This window comes from Pichia membranifaciens (assembly GCF_001661235.1).
Source record: "Pichia membranifaciens NRRL Y-2026 unplaced genomic scaffold PICMEscaffold_7, whole genome shotgun sequence".
In the NCBI taxonomy this organism is placed as follows: Eukaryota; Fungi; Ascomycota; class Pichiomycetes; order Pichiales; family Pichiaceae; genus Pichia; species Pichia membranifaciens.
Genome location: NW_017566988.1, coordinates 295,299 through 310,984, shown reverse-complemented (window position 1 = coordinate 310,984; position 15,686 = coordinate 295,299). Strand labels below are relative to the sequence as shown.

General features: G+C 49.9%; 10 protein-coding genes across 10 annotated transcripts; 6 read left to right on the top strand and 4 right to left on the bottom strand.

Moving 5' to 3' along the window:
• Positions 1-98: 98 nt before the first annotated feature.
• On the top strand, positions 99-983 carry PICMEDRAFT_74677 (hypothetical protein; the record flags this gene model as incomplete). Its single annotated transcript, XM_019164843.1, has 1 exon — positions 99-983. The coding sequence occupies one exon, from the start codon at positions 99-101 to the stop codon at positions 981-983; it is 885 nt and encodes a 294-aa protein (XP_019015552.1).
• A 78-nt stretch (positions 984-1,061) lies between these two features.
• PICMEDRAFT_74676 (hypothetical protein) lies at positions 1,062-2,027 on the bottom strand (the record flags this gene model as incomplete). The annotated part of the gene is made up of 1 exon (XM_019164842.1): positions 1,062-2,027. The coding sequence occupies one exon, from the start codon at positions 2,025-2,027 to the stop codon at positions 1,062-1,064; it is 966 nt and encodes a 321-aa protein (XP_019015551.1).
• Positions 2,028-2,498: 471 nt separating this feature from the next.
• On the top strand, positions 2,499-4,130 carry PICMEDRAFT_74675 (hypothetical protein; the record flags this gene model as incomplete). Its single annotated transcript, XM_019164841.1, has 1 exon — positions 2,499-4,130. The coding sequence occupies one exon, from the start codon at positions 2,499-2,501 to the stop codon at positions 4,128-4,130; it is 1,632 nt and encodes a 543-aa protein (XP_019015550.1).
• Positions 4,131-4,865: 735 nt separating this feature from the next.
• Positions 4,866-5,873, top strand: PICMEDRAFT_13635 (hypothetical protein; the record flags this gene model as incomplete). Its single annotated transcript, XM_019160089.1, has 1 exon — positions 4,866-5,873. The coding sequence occupies one exon, from the start codon at positions 4,866-4,868 to the stop codon at positions 5,871-5,873; it is 1,008 nt and encodes a 335-aa protein (XP_019015549.1).
• A 337-nt stretch (positions 5,874-6,210) lies between these two features.
• Positions 6,211-6,771, top strand: PICMEDRAFT_23183 (hypothetical protein; the record flags this gene model as incomplete). Its single annotated transcript, XM_019162300.1, has 1 exon — positions 6,211-6,771. A coding segment is annotated over one exon (561 nt), but the record flags the coding sequence as incomplete, so codon positions are not given.
• Positions 6,772-6,939: 168 nt separating this feature from the next.
• Positions 6,940-10,104, bottom strand: PICMEDRAFT_74672 (hypothetical protein; the record flags this gene model as incomplete). The annotated part of the gene is made up of 1 exon (XM_019164840.1): positions 6,940-10,104. One exon carries the CDS (start codon positions 10,102-10,104, stop codon positions 6,940-6,942), a length of 3,165 nt encoding a protein of 1,054 aa, XP_019015547.1.
• A 402-nt stretch (positions 10,105-10,506) lies between these two features.
• Positions 10,507-10,959, bottom strand: PICMEDRAFT_74671 (hypothetical protein; the record flags this gene model as incomplete). Its single annotated transcript, XM_019164839.1, has 1 exon — positions 10,507-10,959. The coding sequence occupies one exon, from the start codon at positions 10,957-10,959 to the stop codon at positions 10,507-10,509; it is 453 nt and encodes a 150-aa protein (XP_019015546.1).
• Positions 10,960-11,385: 426 nt separating this feature from the next.
• On the top strand, positions 11,386-12,207 carry PICMEDRAFT_37086 (hypothetical protein; the record flags this gene model as incomplete). Its single annotated transcript, XM_019163057.1, has 1 exon — positions 11,386-12,207. The coding sequence occupies one exon, from the start codon at positions 11,386-11,388 to the stop codon at positions 12,205-12,207; it is 822 nt and encodes a 273-aa protein (XP_019015545.1).
• Positions 12,208-12,486: 279 nt separating this feature from the next.
• PICMEDRAFT_60555 (hypothetical protein) lies at positions 12,487-14,280 on the top strand (the record flags this gene model as incomplete). The annotated part of the gene is made up of 1 exon (XM_019163444.1): positions 12,487-14,280. The coding sequence occupies one exon, from the start codon at positions 12,487-12,489 to the stop codon at positions 14,278-14,280; it is 1,794 nt and encodes a 597-aa protein (XP_019015544.1).
• Positions 14,281-14,336: 56 nt separating this feature from the next.
• On the bottom strand, positions 14,337-15,485 carry PICMEDRAFT_74669 (hypothetical protein; the record flags this gene model as incomplete). The annotated part of the gene is made up of 1 exon (XM_019164838.1): positions 14,337-15,485. The coding sequence occupies one exon, from the start codon at positions 15,483-15,485 to the stop codon at positions 14,337-14,339; it is 1,149 nt and encodes a 382-aa protein (XP_019015543.1).
• Positions 15,486-15,686: the final 201 nt, after the last annotated feature.

Here is a 15,686-nt window from a genome sequence, read left to right as displayed (position 1 = left end):
TTTATAAGCACTTATGCGATCCATTTCACCTTCTTCTTCTTGTGGGTCGTCTGCATTGGAGGCTGTGGTCTACATTAGCAGTCACATCGATAAGAAACATGTCTGCAGTCACACTATCAAAGTCCTTGCAGGTTGCGTTGCTCCAGTTCCACGCAGGAGCCGACAAGGCGGCTAACCTGAAAAAGGTGACCGAGTACATCACGAGGGCCTTGGCACACACACCAAAACCGGACCTGCTGGTATTGCCCGAGTGCTTCCAGTCCCCATATGCGGTCGACCAGTTCAAGAACTACGCGGAGAAGATTCCAGATGGTGAAACGACGCAGCTGCTGTCGCAATTGGCAAAGAAGAACCGGGTAGCTATCATTGGCGGGTCGATCCCTGAGTTTGACGAGTCTGACGGCGGGTTGTACAACACGTCGGTGGTGTTCAACCCTGCCGGTGAGGTTGTTGCGAAGCACAGAAAGGTGCACCTTTTCGACATCAGCATTCCTGGCGGGATCACGTTCAAGGAGTCGGACTCGTTGAAACCAGGGAACAAAGCCACAGTTTTCGAGGTGCCTGAGCTCGAGACGGTGTTTGGGTTGGCCATCTGCTACGACATCCGTTTCCCTGAGCTTGCGATGATTGCCTCGCGGAGGGGCGCCGGGGTGATGGCGTACCCGGGGGCGTTCAACACGGTCACGGGTCCTAAGTTCTGGACCAAGTTCGCCGTAGCCCGGGCCATCGACAACCAGAACTACGTGCTCATGTGTTCGCCGGCGAGAAACCCGGCCGGAGGCTACCAGGCGTACGGCCACAGCATGGTGGTGGACCCAAGCGGCAACGTGCTCGTCGAGGCTGGTCACGACGAGGACATTGTCTACGCGGAGTTGCAGAGGGACGTGGTTGAGGAGGCCAGGAGAAATATCCCCATTTCTGTGCAGAGACGGTTCGACATCTACGACGACGTCTCCAAGGACCCCGTTGTGTCTGCCCTGTAGGGATAAATAGACAGTGTGCAAATTAAACAATAACTAACAATATCTTTACTTATCCGCGTTGTGCAACACGAGAGTTCATCAGATGAAGATGGGGATCTCGGCGCCCCAGGTCCATGGGTCGTTGAATCTGAGGTGCTTGTCCAACTTGGAGATCTCCTCCACCTCCTTCGAGGACAAGTCGAAGTCGTTGATGTGGAAGTTCTCAATCAACCGCTCCTTCTTGTTGGACTTTGGAATCACCACCAACCCCCTCTGGGTCGCCCATCTGAGCAAGACCTTGCCCGCCGACACCTTGTGCTTCGACGCAATCGTCTTGATGAGGTCATGCTGGAACAACGAAACCGCGCCCTTGGCCTCCGGGACGTCCAACTCCAGGAACGACTGCGGCCCGAACGAAGAGTACGCAACCACCGTGATGTCGTTGTCCTGCGCATACTTGATCAACCGTGGCTGCACTAGGTAGGGGTGATGCTCGATCTGGAGAAACTGTGGCTTGATCTTGCACCCTCTGAGCAAGTCCTGGATCAACGCGCCGTTGAAGTTCGAGATCCCGATCGACTTGGTCTTGCCCTTCTCCACAAGCTTCTCCATCGCCGCCCACGTCACCGCTAGCGGCACGTCCTCGAACTCCCACCCGTTCTTGCCGCAGTAGAACCCCGGCGGGTACTTCTCCTCGATCGGCACAAACTTCTGCGCAATCGGAAAGTGGATGTAGAACACGTCCACGTAGTCGAGCTGCAAGTCGCTCAACACCTTGTTGATGGCCTTCACCACATTTTCCGGCGCATGGTAGTTGTTCCAGAGCTTCGACACAATCGTGAGCTCTTCACGCTTCACCAAGCCCTCCTCGATCGCCCGCTTGATGCCCTTCCCGATTTCCTGGTCGTTGCCGTAGTCAATGGCCCCGTCGAAGAGCCGGTACCCGACCTTGATGGCCTCGTAGATCTGGTCCGCAGCCGTCTCGTTCTTCAACTTCCAGCACCCGAACCCGATCTGTGGCACCTTGATGCCGTTGTTGAGTGTAATATATGTTGGTTCTGCCATTGTGTTTTCTGTATGCGATAGCACTATTTTTTTCACTTGATTTTCCCTGAAAACACTCCTCAGAGCCTCTAAAACTCAAAAGCAACACGGTGGCAAACAATACTCTCGTGTGAAATACCCCTCTTTATATATACAGGCCTCCGTCAGACCATCCCAGGACGTGTTTCGTCACTCCGAAAAAGGTGTGGCGGTGAAAGCGGGAAATCCTCGGAATAATCCTGTCCCGGGGATTTATCGCGAATTGGCACCGGCGCGCCGGTTTGGGTGGCGGTGCAGGCATGACCGCCCTCCGGTGGTGTGGCGGTGCTTTCTGGGGGCTTCTACGGGCTTGGCAGCACATGAAAATGGAAACGGAGTTGCAATTGAAGAAGGCTTTTCTTCTGCTCGGGTTGGTTGAGATGTTGTTCTGGTCCGCTGGAGAGAACAAGACAACATTTGGGTAGCTAGAATCACTAGAATCACACAAACACAATGAACGCACCCCCTCCTCCATACAGCGAGCCTGCCAACGGTCGGTTGTCGCAATGGGACGGCGGCGATGACGACTACAAATACTCGTTCGAGAAGCCGGAGAAGCCTGTGCCTTCGCCGTCGTACGAAGAGAGCTTTCCGATCCGCCAGCCGCGGTACAACGACACGTTCTTCACGTACGTGTTTGTGGCGACGCTGGTGGTGTTTGCGTACGTGACGTACGAGTCGTACGTGTATCTGGAGTACCCGACGGCGAGCGTGTTGGAGCCTGCGAAGCTGTCGAAGCCGATGAGGGCGCTGTACACGTTGGTGGCGGTGTCGACGGTGGTGCCGCTTGTGTCGGCGACGGTGCTCCTCGGCCTGGTGTACCTGTTTCCGACGTTCTTCGTGGTGACGGCGTTCCTGTTGGTGCCGCTCTCGATGTTCTCCATGGCGGTGACGTCGCTCATGGCGGGCTCGGTTCTCTCCGCCATCATGTTCGGCGCCTTCGGGCTCTTGTCGTTGACGTTCATGTTCCAGAACTTCAGCCGGTTCTCCTTCTCCGCGTTGATGATCCAGCTCGTGGTGTCCGCCATGAAGAAGTACCCGTCGACGTTGCTCATCTCCGCGCTCTCGTCGCTCATCACCGCCGCCGTCTCCGTGCTCTACATGGTGGCCATCGGCGTCGTCGCCAACGCCAGAATCAACAAGGACGACTCGCTATGTCCACACACAAACGGCAACGACATCTGCCTCTCCAACACCTCGATTGCCATCTTTCTCTTTGTTGTTTTCGCTGGCTGCTACATCTTCCAGGTGCTCGAAAACGTCACCCACGTTGTTTTGTCGGGCATCTTCAGCTCCTGGTACTTCTTTGATGCGAACGAGGCCAGCTCCAAGCCCCGGTACCCTGCTCTCGGCTCCCTCAAACGTGCCTTGACATACTGTTTCGGCAGCATCTGCTTTGGATCCTTGCTTGTCTCTGTGGTGCAGACCATCCGCATCTCTTTGCAAGTTCTCAAGGCCAAGCTGCAGAACAGAAACCTCAACTACGACGACGACAACGACAATGGCGGCTCTGGTGAAAACGGTCTTCTTTTCTGTTTTCTTATCTGTCTTGTCTCGGTCCTCGAGTGGGTCGCCAGCGAATTCGAATACTGGATGAAATGGTTTAACAGATACGCCTACTCGTATCTCGCTATGTACGGCAAGTCGTACTTGGACTCTGCGAGAGACACTTTTGAGATTTTGAGATACAAGGGCATCGACATCCTCATCAACGACTCCCTCGTGGGCACTGCCATCGGCTTATACTCGTTGTTGTCCATGTTCCTTACAGGCGTCGCATTGTACGTTGTCTTCACGACATGGAACATTGGCGGAATCATGGACATGGGACCAGAGATGTTGGTTCTCGGTGGTATTGGTGGCCTTGTCATATGTTGGTTCATTGTCAACTCTGCCATCAACGTTCTTGACGTCGGCTGTGTCACATTCATGATTGGACTCGCCGTTGATCCCGACGCCTTCACCAGAACAAACGCAGGGGGCGCCACCGATACAAGTATCCAACGTCTCCAAGCTTGGGAAAAGCTGTCCAGATTCTACCCTGAAATTAGAGAAAGAGTCATGCTCGACTGGCCTGAAAACTGAACTCGGTCGTGGTAGAATCCTCTTTCGAGCGGCCAGTGACAATGCACAAACGAACATAATAATCAAGACGGGTTATTTTATGTGTACCGCTTATATAATTTTCTTTATACGAATACGAATATTAATACATTTTTCAGGACTCACTTTGTAAATATCAAACAATCTTATCTGCAGGAATTCCAGAACAGGAAATTCATCTCGCATATCCCAAAATGAGATCTCCTTCCTGCCAAAAGCCCAATATTGGTTGCAAATGTTTTACATAAGTATGACTGTTGGTGTGGCCATAGAAAGCCTTCCACAAACAGATCAAGTTAATGTGGTTGATTATGGAAAAGCATTTACATACTGCGAGACTTTGAGACTTTTTCGCTCGAAATGTAACTCTTGACTGTCGGTACCTCATAAACTACTGAAGATCTTCTTTTCATAAAGACAGAACGCACATTATAACCAAACTCGGTGCTTTCCGGTCACTATTATTATCCCAACCTTCAGTAATAACAGTTCAACGTGGCCTGACAGACTTGAGGCCAGAAGCATGTAGGATGGTTCGCGTTACATAAGCAGGGATCTGGAAAAAAATGGAACGTTCAACAGCACAAGCCATGAAAAGAGAAATGCCCTTACGAAGAAGACAGATATCACTCGTACAGAAGTCTGTTTAGACTGGCTTGTTGCTCTTCTTCCCTATTACTCATTTTGCAGCCCCAAAATAGACACTTTTATTGCACCATGGAGAAGTTCTCGGTATATTCAGACAAAACCACGGGGATATCACCCTTTTTGCCGGTGTCGTTGCACCCTACGGTGGCAACCTACATTTTCCACATGGTCATTATTCCAATCAAGCTCTTGACAATGCTTCCCGTGTTGATCGTGCTCCCTATTCTCACGATGTTCCCTAACACTTTTAAGGTCATCATCGATGTCATCTTGGCCTACTTCTTCAATGTCTCGGAGACCGAACTAGCCATTGACGGTGTTCGTCGATCAGATGAAAAGGCTAAGCAGGAAAAGAGTCCAAGAAATGGCGATGTTATTCTTGTCAACGCCACTGGACCTTTGGACTGGTTTGTCTGGAAAATGATTTCTGAGAACCCAAAAAACGTCAAAGTTGGTATTGCAGCAAGCGAAGGAGTCGCCATTTTTGACTCCTGGACATCCTGGATTTCGTGGTGCTTTAGCGGCTCATTGCATGTCCCTAATAAAGGCAAAAGTAAAACTGTGCACATCACTGACATCGATGCATCGTCCTCCAACGTTGACGGTGTCGCAGACTTGAAAAAGTACGTGGGTAACAAGGGTACGCTATATGTGGTTGTAGAAGGCACAATTACAAACAACAAGGGCATTTTGAGCTTCCCACGGGGGTTTGATGTCGGTGCTTTGGCGAAAATGACTATCTCATCCGGCTATGGACTCAAAGTCTTGTCTATGAAGGTATTGCCTGCTGGAATATCCGGAACGGTCATCCCAACCAACAAGTGGTGGTGGCTCTTTCTTAACTTTGGCAGTCTCAGCATGAACCTCAAGTATAAGATGAGAATGACTGCCCTTGTGGACAAGTATGCCCAGACAGATGCTGAAAACATGGAGCCAGAGATGATTACGGATAGCGTCATACGCACTAAGTTGGCCAATAACAGTCGTCTGAAGCTACTGAGTAGGGATATGGACGTCCACAAGAAGAGAGAGTACATACACGCTGTACGGGAAAGCATGGAGAAGAAGTATGTTTAGTTAAATGTAGTAGTATTCCAGAACCTCATGTATATAGATAGACCAATAAAGGTGTCGTCGATCACGTCGCTAATTTGGCGCACGTCTTTTTTTTCCCGTCCACATCACCGAAACGTGTCTGAAAAACATCCTTCAAAGCTGTCGAGGGGTTTTGGACTCTGGCACATCAACGGATCGATCGCAAGGGAATCAGCAAAGATAGATAAAGCAGCAATACACAACAATGTCTGAAGAGTCTGTCACGAGCACTATAGTAGAAACAATCACGGAAACCATCAAGTCTTCCACCACCGCTAGCGCTACAGCTACGGCGGGTACAGACGGTGGTGAGTTTGTACCACCTATCACAGTTTCTATATCCATGAAGACACCATTGCTCTATCTTGGTGTGTTGATCGTTACACTAGTTGTTTTCTCGATCTACCATCGTCGTTCAAAGATCAGATCATTGCAGAAACTAACTTCCTCGTCACTATTCAAACCTGCATACGAGGTGGATGAGTCTCAAATAACGGAATACTCGTTGATTGCACCTACACCAACGACAGATTCCACCCCTGCTTTACTATACAATGATTTAAAGATGTTGGATGGACACGACAAGCTACTGAAGTGTTCTTTGGTGGAACGTGCTGCCGAATCGATGCGTAGAATAATCAAATTGAAGGAAACAGAACCTTCTGTGATGCTTCTATACACCAGAGGATTGATCGGTGATGAGAGCTTCAAGCGTTTCAAGCTGCAGGCAAAATTACAGGACGCAGAGATGATGGAGGTTGCCAAGGAGGCCGAAGGATACAAGCAAGGGTGGAGCAGGATTATATTTGCCAACGCTCAAGAGGTCATGATGAATCAGGCTCTCAGACGCAGGGTCGGCGCCATCAACACACGCAAGGAGATCGCTGAAAACATAGAAATCAAGGGTGTGGAAGCTGTTGTCAAAGACATTCAGCAGCGTGTTATCAACTTGAAATGAAACGGTTCTATATTAGTTACGTATCATAATGCCTATAATTACTTATACTTATATAGCAGAAAAAAAACTCTTCGTGGTATTGAAGAAATACTAGTTCCCCTTACGGCCCTTCTTACGAGAAACAACGGTAAATGCGCCATCCCAGTCGTCGTTGTCGGCACTCGATTCGAAGCCAGAGTTGCCAATCGATGTGACCTTGGAAACTTTCATACCTTTGGTACCTTCCAAAGCTTCAAACCAATCGAAGGCCCAGCCACGCTTTTTGATTGTGTCTTCAATTTTTCCACGCTTTTTCATAAATTCAGAAGCAAACCTACGGCCATCCATAGTGCCGGAATTCGAATAAATAGTATCTGCAATGATCTCTTGAGTTTCCGTGCCAACAGGCAGTTGCATCATAATCTGTAACACATCTTCCTTGTTAACAGAAGAGTATAGCCCTGTCAATTGAGTCCGTGACCAGCCAAGGAAATCCATCACAAGCGGAGGAAAACTGGAAATAGAAACACTTGGCACGGTTGGTGCAATATATGATGATGTAGCGGATGCTGCTATGGGTTTGGCCGCGGTGGTACTGTGCATAGGTGCGCTCATGGATCTTAGAGTAGATGGGTTCAGAGTGGAACCTTTTGTGACATTCTCCTTTGATGGGGAAGAAACTGTAGCAATTGTTGGTCTGAGTTTCTTGGAAACTATTGTCCACGCATTATCGGTAGAAGAATTTTCGTTTGCAATGGAGTTAGCAAAAGTTTTCTGTTGGTTTGAAATTGCCTCAGCGATTGACTTCTGCACTTTTGCAACAGCAGCTGCCTCAGCCTGTTTGCGAGCAGCCTCTAACTCTTCTTCTTGAATTTCGTCCAAAGACTTTGTTGGTAACTGAGGTGAGACTGCATTGATTGCCCAAGTTGAGTTAGAAGGCAATTTTGGTTTAGCAGAAGCATTGCTGCTCAATGCACTTAGTGAGACAAGGGTCTTGCCATTGACATTGACGGTTGGCAAAGTTTCTTGTAATGCAAGACGAGAAGCCAGAAGACGATCATTTTCTTCAAGTCTGCGACGTTCCTTCAATTCAATTTCCCTCTTGGATTTTTCCTCTTGCTGGATTTCTTCAAGGGTCTTGGATGGTTTAATTGATTGAGATACAGTTGCCCATGGTGCTATGTCAGATTTTGTCTTCTTCATTGCAGCTGGTCTCTCTGGGGTGGAAGCAGATTCATCGGCGATCTTGAGTTTTTGCTGTTGTTCCTGATTTTTCAACTTTTGTTGCTGTTTCAACTTCTTCTTGTTTTCAAGTTCCAAAGATTTCATATGTTCTTCCAACTTCATTGCTTCAAGAACAGCACGCTTTTGAGTCTCCTCTGTCTCTCTTCTCTTCAATTCGATTTGTCTCTGCGCTTCTTTCCCATTTTCTTCAATCAATTTTCTCCTCATCTCATCTGCTTCTTTTTTCTTTTCTTCTTCTCTTGCCTTCATATCATTAATTTCCTTCTCTCTTGCAACATTGTAATGTTGCTGCTTAGCAATTTTAACTTGATCTTCAAAATTCGAAGTGTTCTTTGTTTGATAATGAGATTTAGAAATTTCTGTGGCTTGTTCCTTAGCTTCTAGAGCTGGTGCTGCTTTACTTGGTTCATCAACTTCCCTCTGTACGGATGTTTCACCGTGTTCAGTGGTTGTTGTACTTGGAACTAGTTTGGATACATGTGGATCAGCGCCAATCTTGAAAAAACTGTTGGGGTCCATGTTGGCAACATCGATATTGTTGATTCCCGTCATGCTGAGATCGTTCAAGCCCATGGAGCCATCCATATTAACGCTGTTCAGAGAGTTTGCGTTTAAACCCGGAATCGAGATGTTGTTCATGCCACTATTGGATCTGCTGCCTAATCCGTTATTCATCATAGTGTTCATCTGATTTAGAGGGTTTAGCGAATTCATATGGTTCATGTTCATTTGGCTCAAAGGGTTCATTGGGTTGATATACATATTATTCATTGCGTTCATGTCCATTGGGTTGAGCCCCATGGGATTCATAGAGTTTATGTCCATCGGACTCAATCCCATGCCCATGCCGCTCATACCGCCCATATTTAGATTGAGGGAGTTGAGATTCATGCCAAGTTGATTCATGTTCATTGGGTTCATGTTCATTGGGCTCATATTAGGGACGCCAAAAGAGTTGAAGTTGGAATTGGAGCGAGAGTCTAGGGTTGCCGGATGGTCATTGTCCTTTGCTGGTTCTTTGCTGCCTTCATTGGTGTTGACGGTGGGGTCGATTGGCTTTGGCGAAGTTTCATTGAGTGGAGACTGAGGCCAGTTGTTGTTGGAGAGGGAGGACAATGGATTGAAGAATTGGGAGTTGTTTGCGCTTCCAAAAATGCTTGAGGCGGAGTTGAAAGAGGTCAGTGGGTTTGGATGTAGCATGGAGTTGTTATGCAGGCCCGACGGGGTGAGCAAAGAAGGCTGGTGGATGAGGGAGACGGGCAAAGGCTGGTTGAACGGAGCGAGGTCTGGGTCGAAGTTGGGCAACGATTTACATTTCTTCCAGAGGTCCGAAATGGTGAGCCAGTTTGCTTCACCATCTCGCCTGACGGGCAGGGTGCTCACCAAAAGGCCTGTCGAATACCACTGCTGCATCGTGAGCGAGTCAAAAGGCCCCTGCTGCGTGCCTGCGAGGTCCTGGTAGAACCACTGCACGGCTGCCGGCTGGACAAACTTTGCCATGTCATGGTCGATGTGGGAGATCTCCGGAGTTGAGGAGCCGAGTCTGTTGATTCCGGCGGCCATGTTGCTTAGTAAAGGGTTTGTGCTGACGAAAGACTGTTTCGGGGTGGCCTGCGAGGAGTTCAGGGCAGACGATGGGTTCCCCAAGGTTGCCGACGTGGACTGGGGCGAGTCAAGCTGGTGCGGTTGGTGGTGGTGGAGGTGCAAGGCTGCAGCAGACGCCGCAGCAGACGGTGCTGCTGGTCCTGGCGCCGCCGCCGCCTTGGCAGAGGAGCCGTTGAGCAGCTCCACGGACAACGGGGTGTGCAGCGACGACGCTCTGGCCGAGTTGGCGGCTGCTGCGTTCGGGTCGATCTGCAATCGCCCGGTCTGCGTCATCCTGTTGTACACGTCGAGCACCTGCTGCGTGGTGTAGCCTTCCGGTGCAGCCGCCTCGAAGCCACTCTGGGTCGGAGACTGCACGGCCGGCGACGAGTTTCCTAGCAGGCTGTCGAGCCAATTGACGGGGTTTGTAACGGGGGTGTTGGACATTGCGGGGTGTGTTCTTGTTCTAGGGTGTGGAGGCCTGTCGATTGTGTCTAGAGGGTGGGATCCGGTCTCGCTGAACGCTCTCCTTCTCGTTTCCTTCTCTCCTTTTTTCGCCCGTGCTTGGTGCTGGTCTTCCTGCTCGTACTGCGAGTCTGTGGTCGTGTCCGTGGCCGTGTCCGTCCTGTGTGGGGCCCTGTGCGGTGCTGTGCGGTGCTGGGCTTCCTGCGATGCGTGCCGCCCAGCCAGCCGGGCCAGCCGCCTTCCCTTGGAAAACTTTTCACCTCCTGCGTCTGCCCCCGGCCCCGGCCTGCGACGCCGGGCGCGTGTGGCGGGCAAAGGGTTTCTCGCCTGCTTACGTGATGCCGGGTCGTGGTAGTCGGTGTGCATGTCTGTTATATTATCTATCTATACACGGAAGGCCGTCTCGAGCTCGGTGTGCAGGGCGGAGGAGACGGTGTTGTGGAGCAGCAGGTCAGACGAGGCCGGGTAGACGTCCTCCCAGTCGACGGACCAGTCCTTGTTGCGGAGGATGTCGGAGTGCACACGGGCCGAGCCGCCGAGAACCTGCGGGCGGAACTCGGACTGCTGCACGAGCTCGAGCTCCATCTCCCGCTTGATCGGGTCGGCCATGCCCAGCAGCCGGCGCCGGATCTCCATCTGGAGCCTCGTGGTGGTGGCGTCCCAGTTGAGGATGCGGGACTCGATCGGGTGGCGGTTGTTGATCTGCGACGCGATGGACACGGGGCCCTGCGCACGCAGGGTGTCGATGGAGCCCGGGGCGGACGGGGCGGCCGGGGCGAACTGCGTGTTGCGGACGTGCGAGGGCTGGGAGCTCTCCGGGATTAGTGACAGCGGCATTGGTTGTGTGGGTGTGTGTGTGTGTGTGGATCTGTGTGGTACCCTGGGCGTCTCTTCTTCCGTGTCTCGGACAAGCAGAAGGATGAGCCTGTAGTAAGAAATGCAACGGAGGGCAAACGCAGGGAGACGACAGAGCGAGACGGACAGAGAGCTGAGCAGGGCAGGCGAGGGGGCTCACGGTGCACGGATGCGCGCTGGCCGGGATGGAAAGTTGACGGGGAGAGAAAAAAGAGACGGCAAAGAGTGCAGAGGAGACACAGAGAGGCCGGACGGGGCGCCAGAAGAGTGTTCTGCGGCGACAGCAGACAGATCAGAACACACAGCAGCTTACAGACATGTCTTGGGGTATGTGTACGGCGCGTGGGGGGTGCGCCCCCCTCTTTCCGGCGGACCAGTGTACTAACAGCAGCCGGATGACGTTTTTCGATGAATTTTTTCCACCGTGTGTCAGACGACGAAGATTTTGATGTGCAGGTGAAACCCGCCGCCACCGCCCCGGTGTCATGGGAAGACGAGGCCGAGGACGACGAGCCGGTGCTTGAGTCGTGGGACGTGGACAGCGACGAGGAGAGAGAGAAGAAGAAGAAGCAGGCGGACGAGCTGGCTGCCCGGAAAGCGGAGCAGAAGGCAAAGCTTGCAGCCAAGAAGGCCGGCAAGAAGGAGAAGACACTGCTTGAGATCGACCTTGTGGATGAAAAGACCCGGCGGGAGATGCTCAAGGAGGCAGAGCTCAATGCGGACTTGAACAACGCCGCAGACTTGTTTGCGGGCTTGGGTGTCGCCGACCACCCGCGTGCCCGGGCTGCCGCCGGGGCCGGTGAGCAGAAGAGCCTCACGCTGACGGAGGACACCCCGTTGACGGCGCACCCGCTGTTCCACCCGACAACTAAGCAGGACTACGAGAAGTTGAGAAAGAGCCTCGGCACGACGATGAAGGAGTTGAGCGCCAGCTCGACCTTGTTCTACGCCAACGCGCTCGCCATCGACTTGGCCAGAGACATCTGTGAGCCGCTCACCGTCGAGCAAATCCGCAAGGTCATCTCCACCTTGAACGCCACCGTCACCCGCAAGATCAAGGACGAGAGACAGAGCAGACTCTCCAAGACCGGCGGCACCTCTCTCGGTGGTGCCGGGAAGAAGAAGGTCAAGACCGCCGTCGTCAACAGCGGACCGGCCAGTTTCAAGAAGGACAACCTCGACGACTTCATGGGCGGCGACGGAGACATCAGTGATGACGACTTCATGTAGACACAGAGAGAGTTAGAGCGATAAGCGAGATTTTTCTTCTCCTTATGTAACGGGTAATATATAATAATGCTAATCCAATTTTTCACTCCTCACCGCCTGTATCCCGCGTTTCCCCCGCATTCCATCCCACCTCGGCAGGGCTGCCACCTTCACCACTACAACCATGTTGAAGTTGAGTATATATACATCCACATCAGCTGTTTTGCACCCACCACACTTTCTTTCTGCCGGCACTGATTCAGCTGCTTCTGTTCTTCTGTTTTGGCATAAAAAGCAAACATGGCTCGCTCGAAATTGCTGTCTCTGTGGCAGCTGTCCAGGAACGCTGGTGTACTCGGTGCAGGCACTCGCAGGTTCGCAACGTCCATTCCACGCGGAAACCTGGCCAAGCCCGGACAACTCAAAAAGGAACCGGAACCAGAACCGGCCACCAGTAACGGCAAAGGTGGAGAGAAGAAGGAAAACGGGGACAAGGAAAAGGACGGCTTCGGCCAGTCCATCCTTGCCAACACGGCCATATTGGTCCTCGGAGCACTAGTCGGGACCTCTTGGGCATCGTTCAACCTCTGCAAGGAACCGCCGGAGTTTTTATTCCCCCATACGTCGACACTCCCACTAGCTTCGACCCTCTCCCCGCTCTATGGAGATTCGAAACTCGTCATTGAAGAAGTAAAAGGTTTTCTTAACGAAGACCAGGTCTCCGAATCCAAGGACGAAATTGACAACCACTCAGACAGCTTTTTCTCCACAGATCACCCAACTCCGGAAGAACATCCAGATGCGGTGATATATCCAGAAACAACTGAACAAGTCTCCCAGATTATGCAGGCAGCACACAAACACCATGTCCCGATTGTTCCCTTCACAGGTGGCACCTCTCTTGAAGGCCACTACATCAGCACTCGTCGTGGTATCTGCCTCGACATGTCCAGAATGAACAAGATCGTCGCCCTCCACAAGGAGGATTTGGACATCATCGTGCAACCAGGGGTCGGTTGGGAAGACTTGAGAGACTACTTGCAACCTTTAGGTCTCATATTCGGACCGGACCCAGGACCAGGTGCTGCAATCGGTGGTATGTGCGGTACTTCTTGCAGTGGCACAAACGCTGCAAGATATGGTACCATGAGAGAAAATGTGGTTTCCCTGACAGTCGTCCTTGCTGATGGTACCATTGTGAAAACTCGCAGAAGACCAAGAAAAACTGCTGCAGGTTACAACCTAACAAATTTGTTTGTCGGCAGTGAAGGAACTTTGGGCATTGTAACCGAGGCAACTCTTAAGTTGAATGTTTTGCCTAAGTTTGAAAATGTTGCCGTTGTCAGCTTCCCTTCAATGTCCGATGCAGCAGATGCTGTCGCCAAAGTCGTACAGTCCGGGGTCCAGTTCAATGCTATGGAGTTATTAGATGCCCAAATGATGAAATTTGTCAATGTTAGCGGTAACGTTACCAAGAAGTACGATGAAAAGCCAACCCTGATGTTCAAGCTAGGTGGTAATTCCGATAAGGTAGTTAATTCCATCACGAATGATATAAAAGACATTTGCAATGAGTGCAATTGTGGTAAGAAAAACTTCAGATTTGCATCTTCTGATGAGGAGAAGGAAGAACTTTGGACTGCTCGTAAAGTCGCATTATGGTCGACAATTGATGCAGGTCGTGAAGTTTACGGTGAGGATGCACAAGTCTGGACAACAGACGTTGCAGTTCCAATCTCTAAGTTGGTTCAAAGTTTGGTCGATACAAGGAAAATCTTAGACGATGAAAAAATGATGTCAAGCATTGTCTCCCATGCCGGAGATGGTAATTACCACACTTTCATCGTATATCCTAAAAAAGATCATGACAGAGTCAGGCAGGTTGTGCAGCACATGGTTACCCGTGCACTCGAACTCGATGGTACAGTCACTGGTGAGCATGGTGTCGGTATAGGTAAGAGAGAATATCTCAGGGAGGAATTGGGAGATGTCGGTGTCAACGTGATGAGAAAACTTAAGTTTGCCCTTGATCCTCTATTGATCCTCAATCCTGATAAAGTCATTCAAATCGACCCTGAGGAGAAGAGAGAATAGATTTTACCTAAATTTGAACAATCTTTATATATAGCTTTAGTACAGTATGATATCTTCTATATCAAAGCACAACAATGATATTCTGCATTTGAAACATTTTCCCCTTGCTCGACGCTAACATTCAGCACAAAGTTGATCTTTCCCTTACGACTTCTTTCACTGCTGGTGACTCTGACCAGGATGAGTGAAGTGATCCAATTGACTCCCGCATCTATAGTATCCTCGGATCCATCAAAGCTCAAGGCCTCAACGTATCTCAACCGAGTAAGAGCTCCAGGGTCTCGTCCTGCTAATTCTGTTTTCCAATTTCCTTCTTTTTTAGAAATATGAGAGAGTAGGCATGTAGGAACTGTAGATAATTCTCCGCTTTTTTGCTTAGTAAATTCATTGATTCCCGGAATGCACACATTATGCGCCAACGAGCTTGCTAAAAAAACGTCTACTCCATCCTCATTAATACCCAAATTTATTGAAACCTCACCATTATTCACAAAACTCAATAGAATAGGAACATCTACCGTTTCACCTGTTTGTAGCTCTTTCACGTTGGATGATGGATAACCTACCATCGGTATTGCATAAACAATAGGTAACTTAAAAGCCATTCTATTCCCGCTTATATCCTCTAAACATGTCGGGCATATTTCTAGCATTTCTGTATGTAGTAGTTTAGGATGAGGGCATATTTGATTACCTTCTTCATCGTGGATAGAGCGTATATTACCGCTTTCTTTGTCTATCAATTGTTGTGAATTACTATCATTCTGTAAGATTTTGGCAATCTCAAAACTCTTAAATCTTCCAAGAATTTCTGTCTTCCACTTCGATCGTTGCCGTTTGTCTAAAATTCGTTGGTAATTCAAACACCAATCATAATAATTCAAAAGCGCATTATATCTAATATCCGTATCATCCTTAATATTATCTTGCACTATTTGCTGCAAACTTTGTGGTTTCGTTTCCACTTTCGTTGCAAACTTGAACCGGCAAGCTGAATTAGGGCATTTGAAAATCACAGCTTTTGCTGCGATCTTGCTTTTATCATGTTTGGATTTGATGAGCTCAAACTCAACTTCAGTCGATCCAGCTTTGTGTTTGTATAACAAAGGGTGGGATTCTAAGTCTTCATCACATATCGGACATGTATAGCATCTATAGCAGTGCGTTTCTTGTGTAGTATACTCCTTTCCACACCGCAAGCACATTTTATTAGATGCAGAGTGGAGCATGCACAAGAAACATCGTTTTATCCCACACGTTCCACAAAAGTGTAGTTTAGACACGGGATGGAACGCACGCTCATCTGATGGTTCAATGCAAGGACAATGGACACTTGCATCGTCGATATAGTAATGCATATCATCGGTTTTATGTCAATGTCGTGGTTGCATTAGAATGAAGTAAAC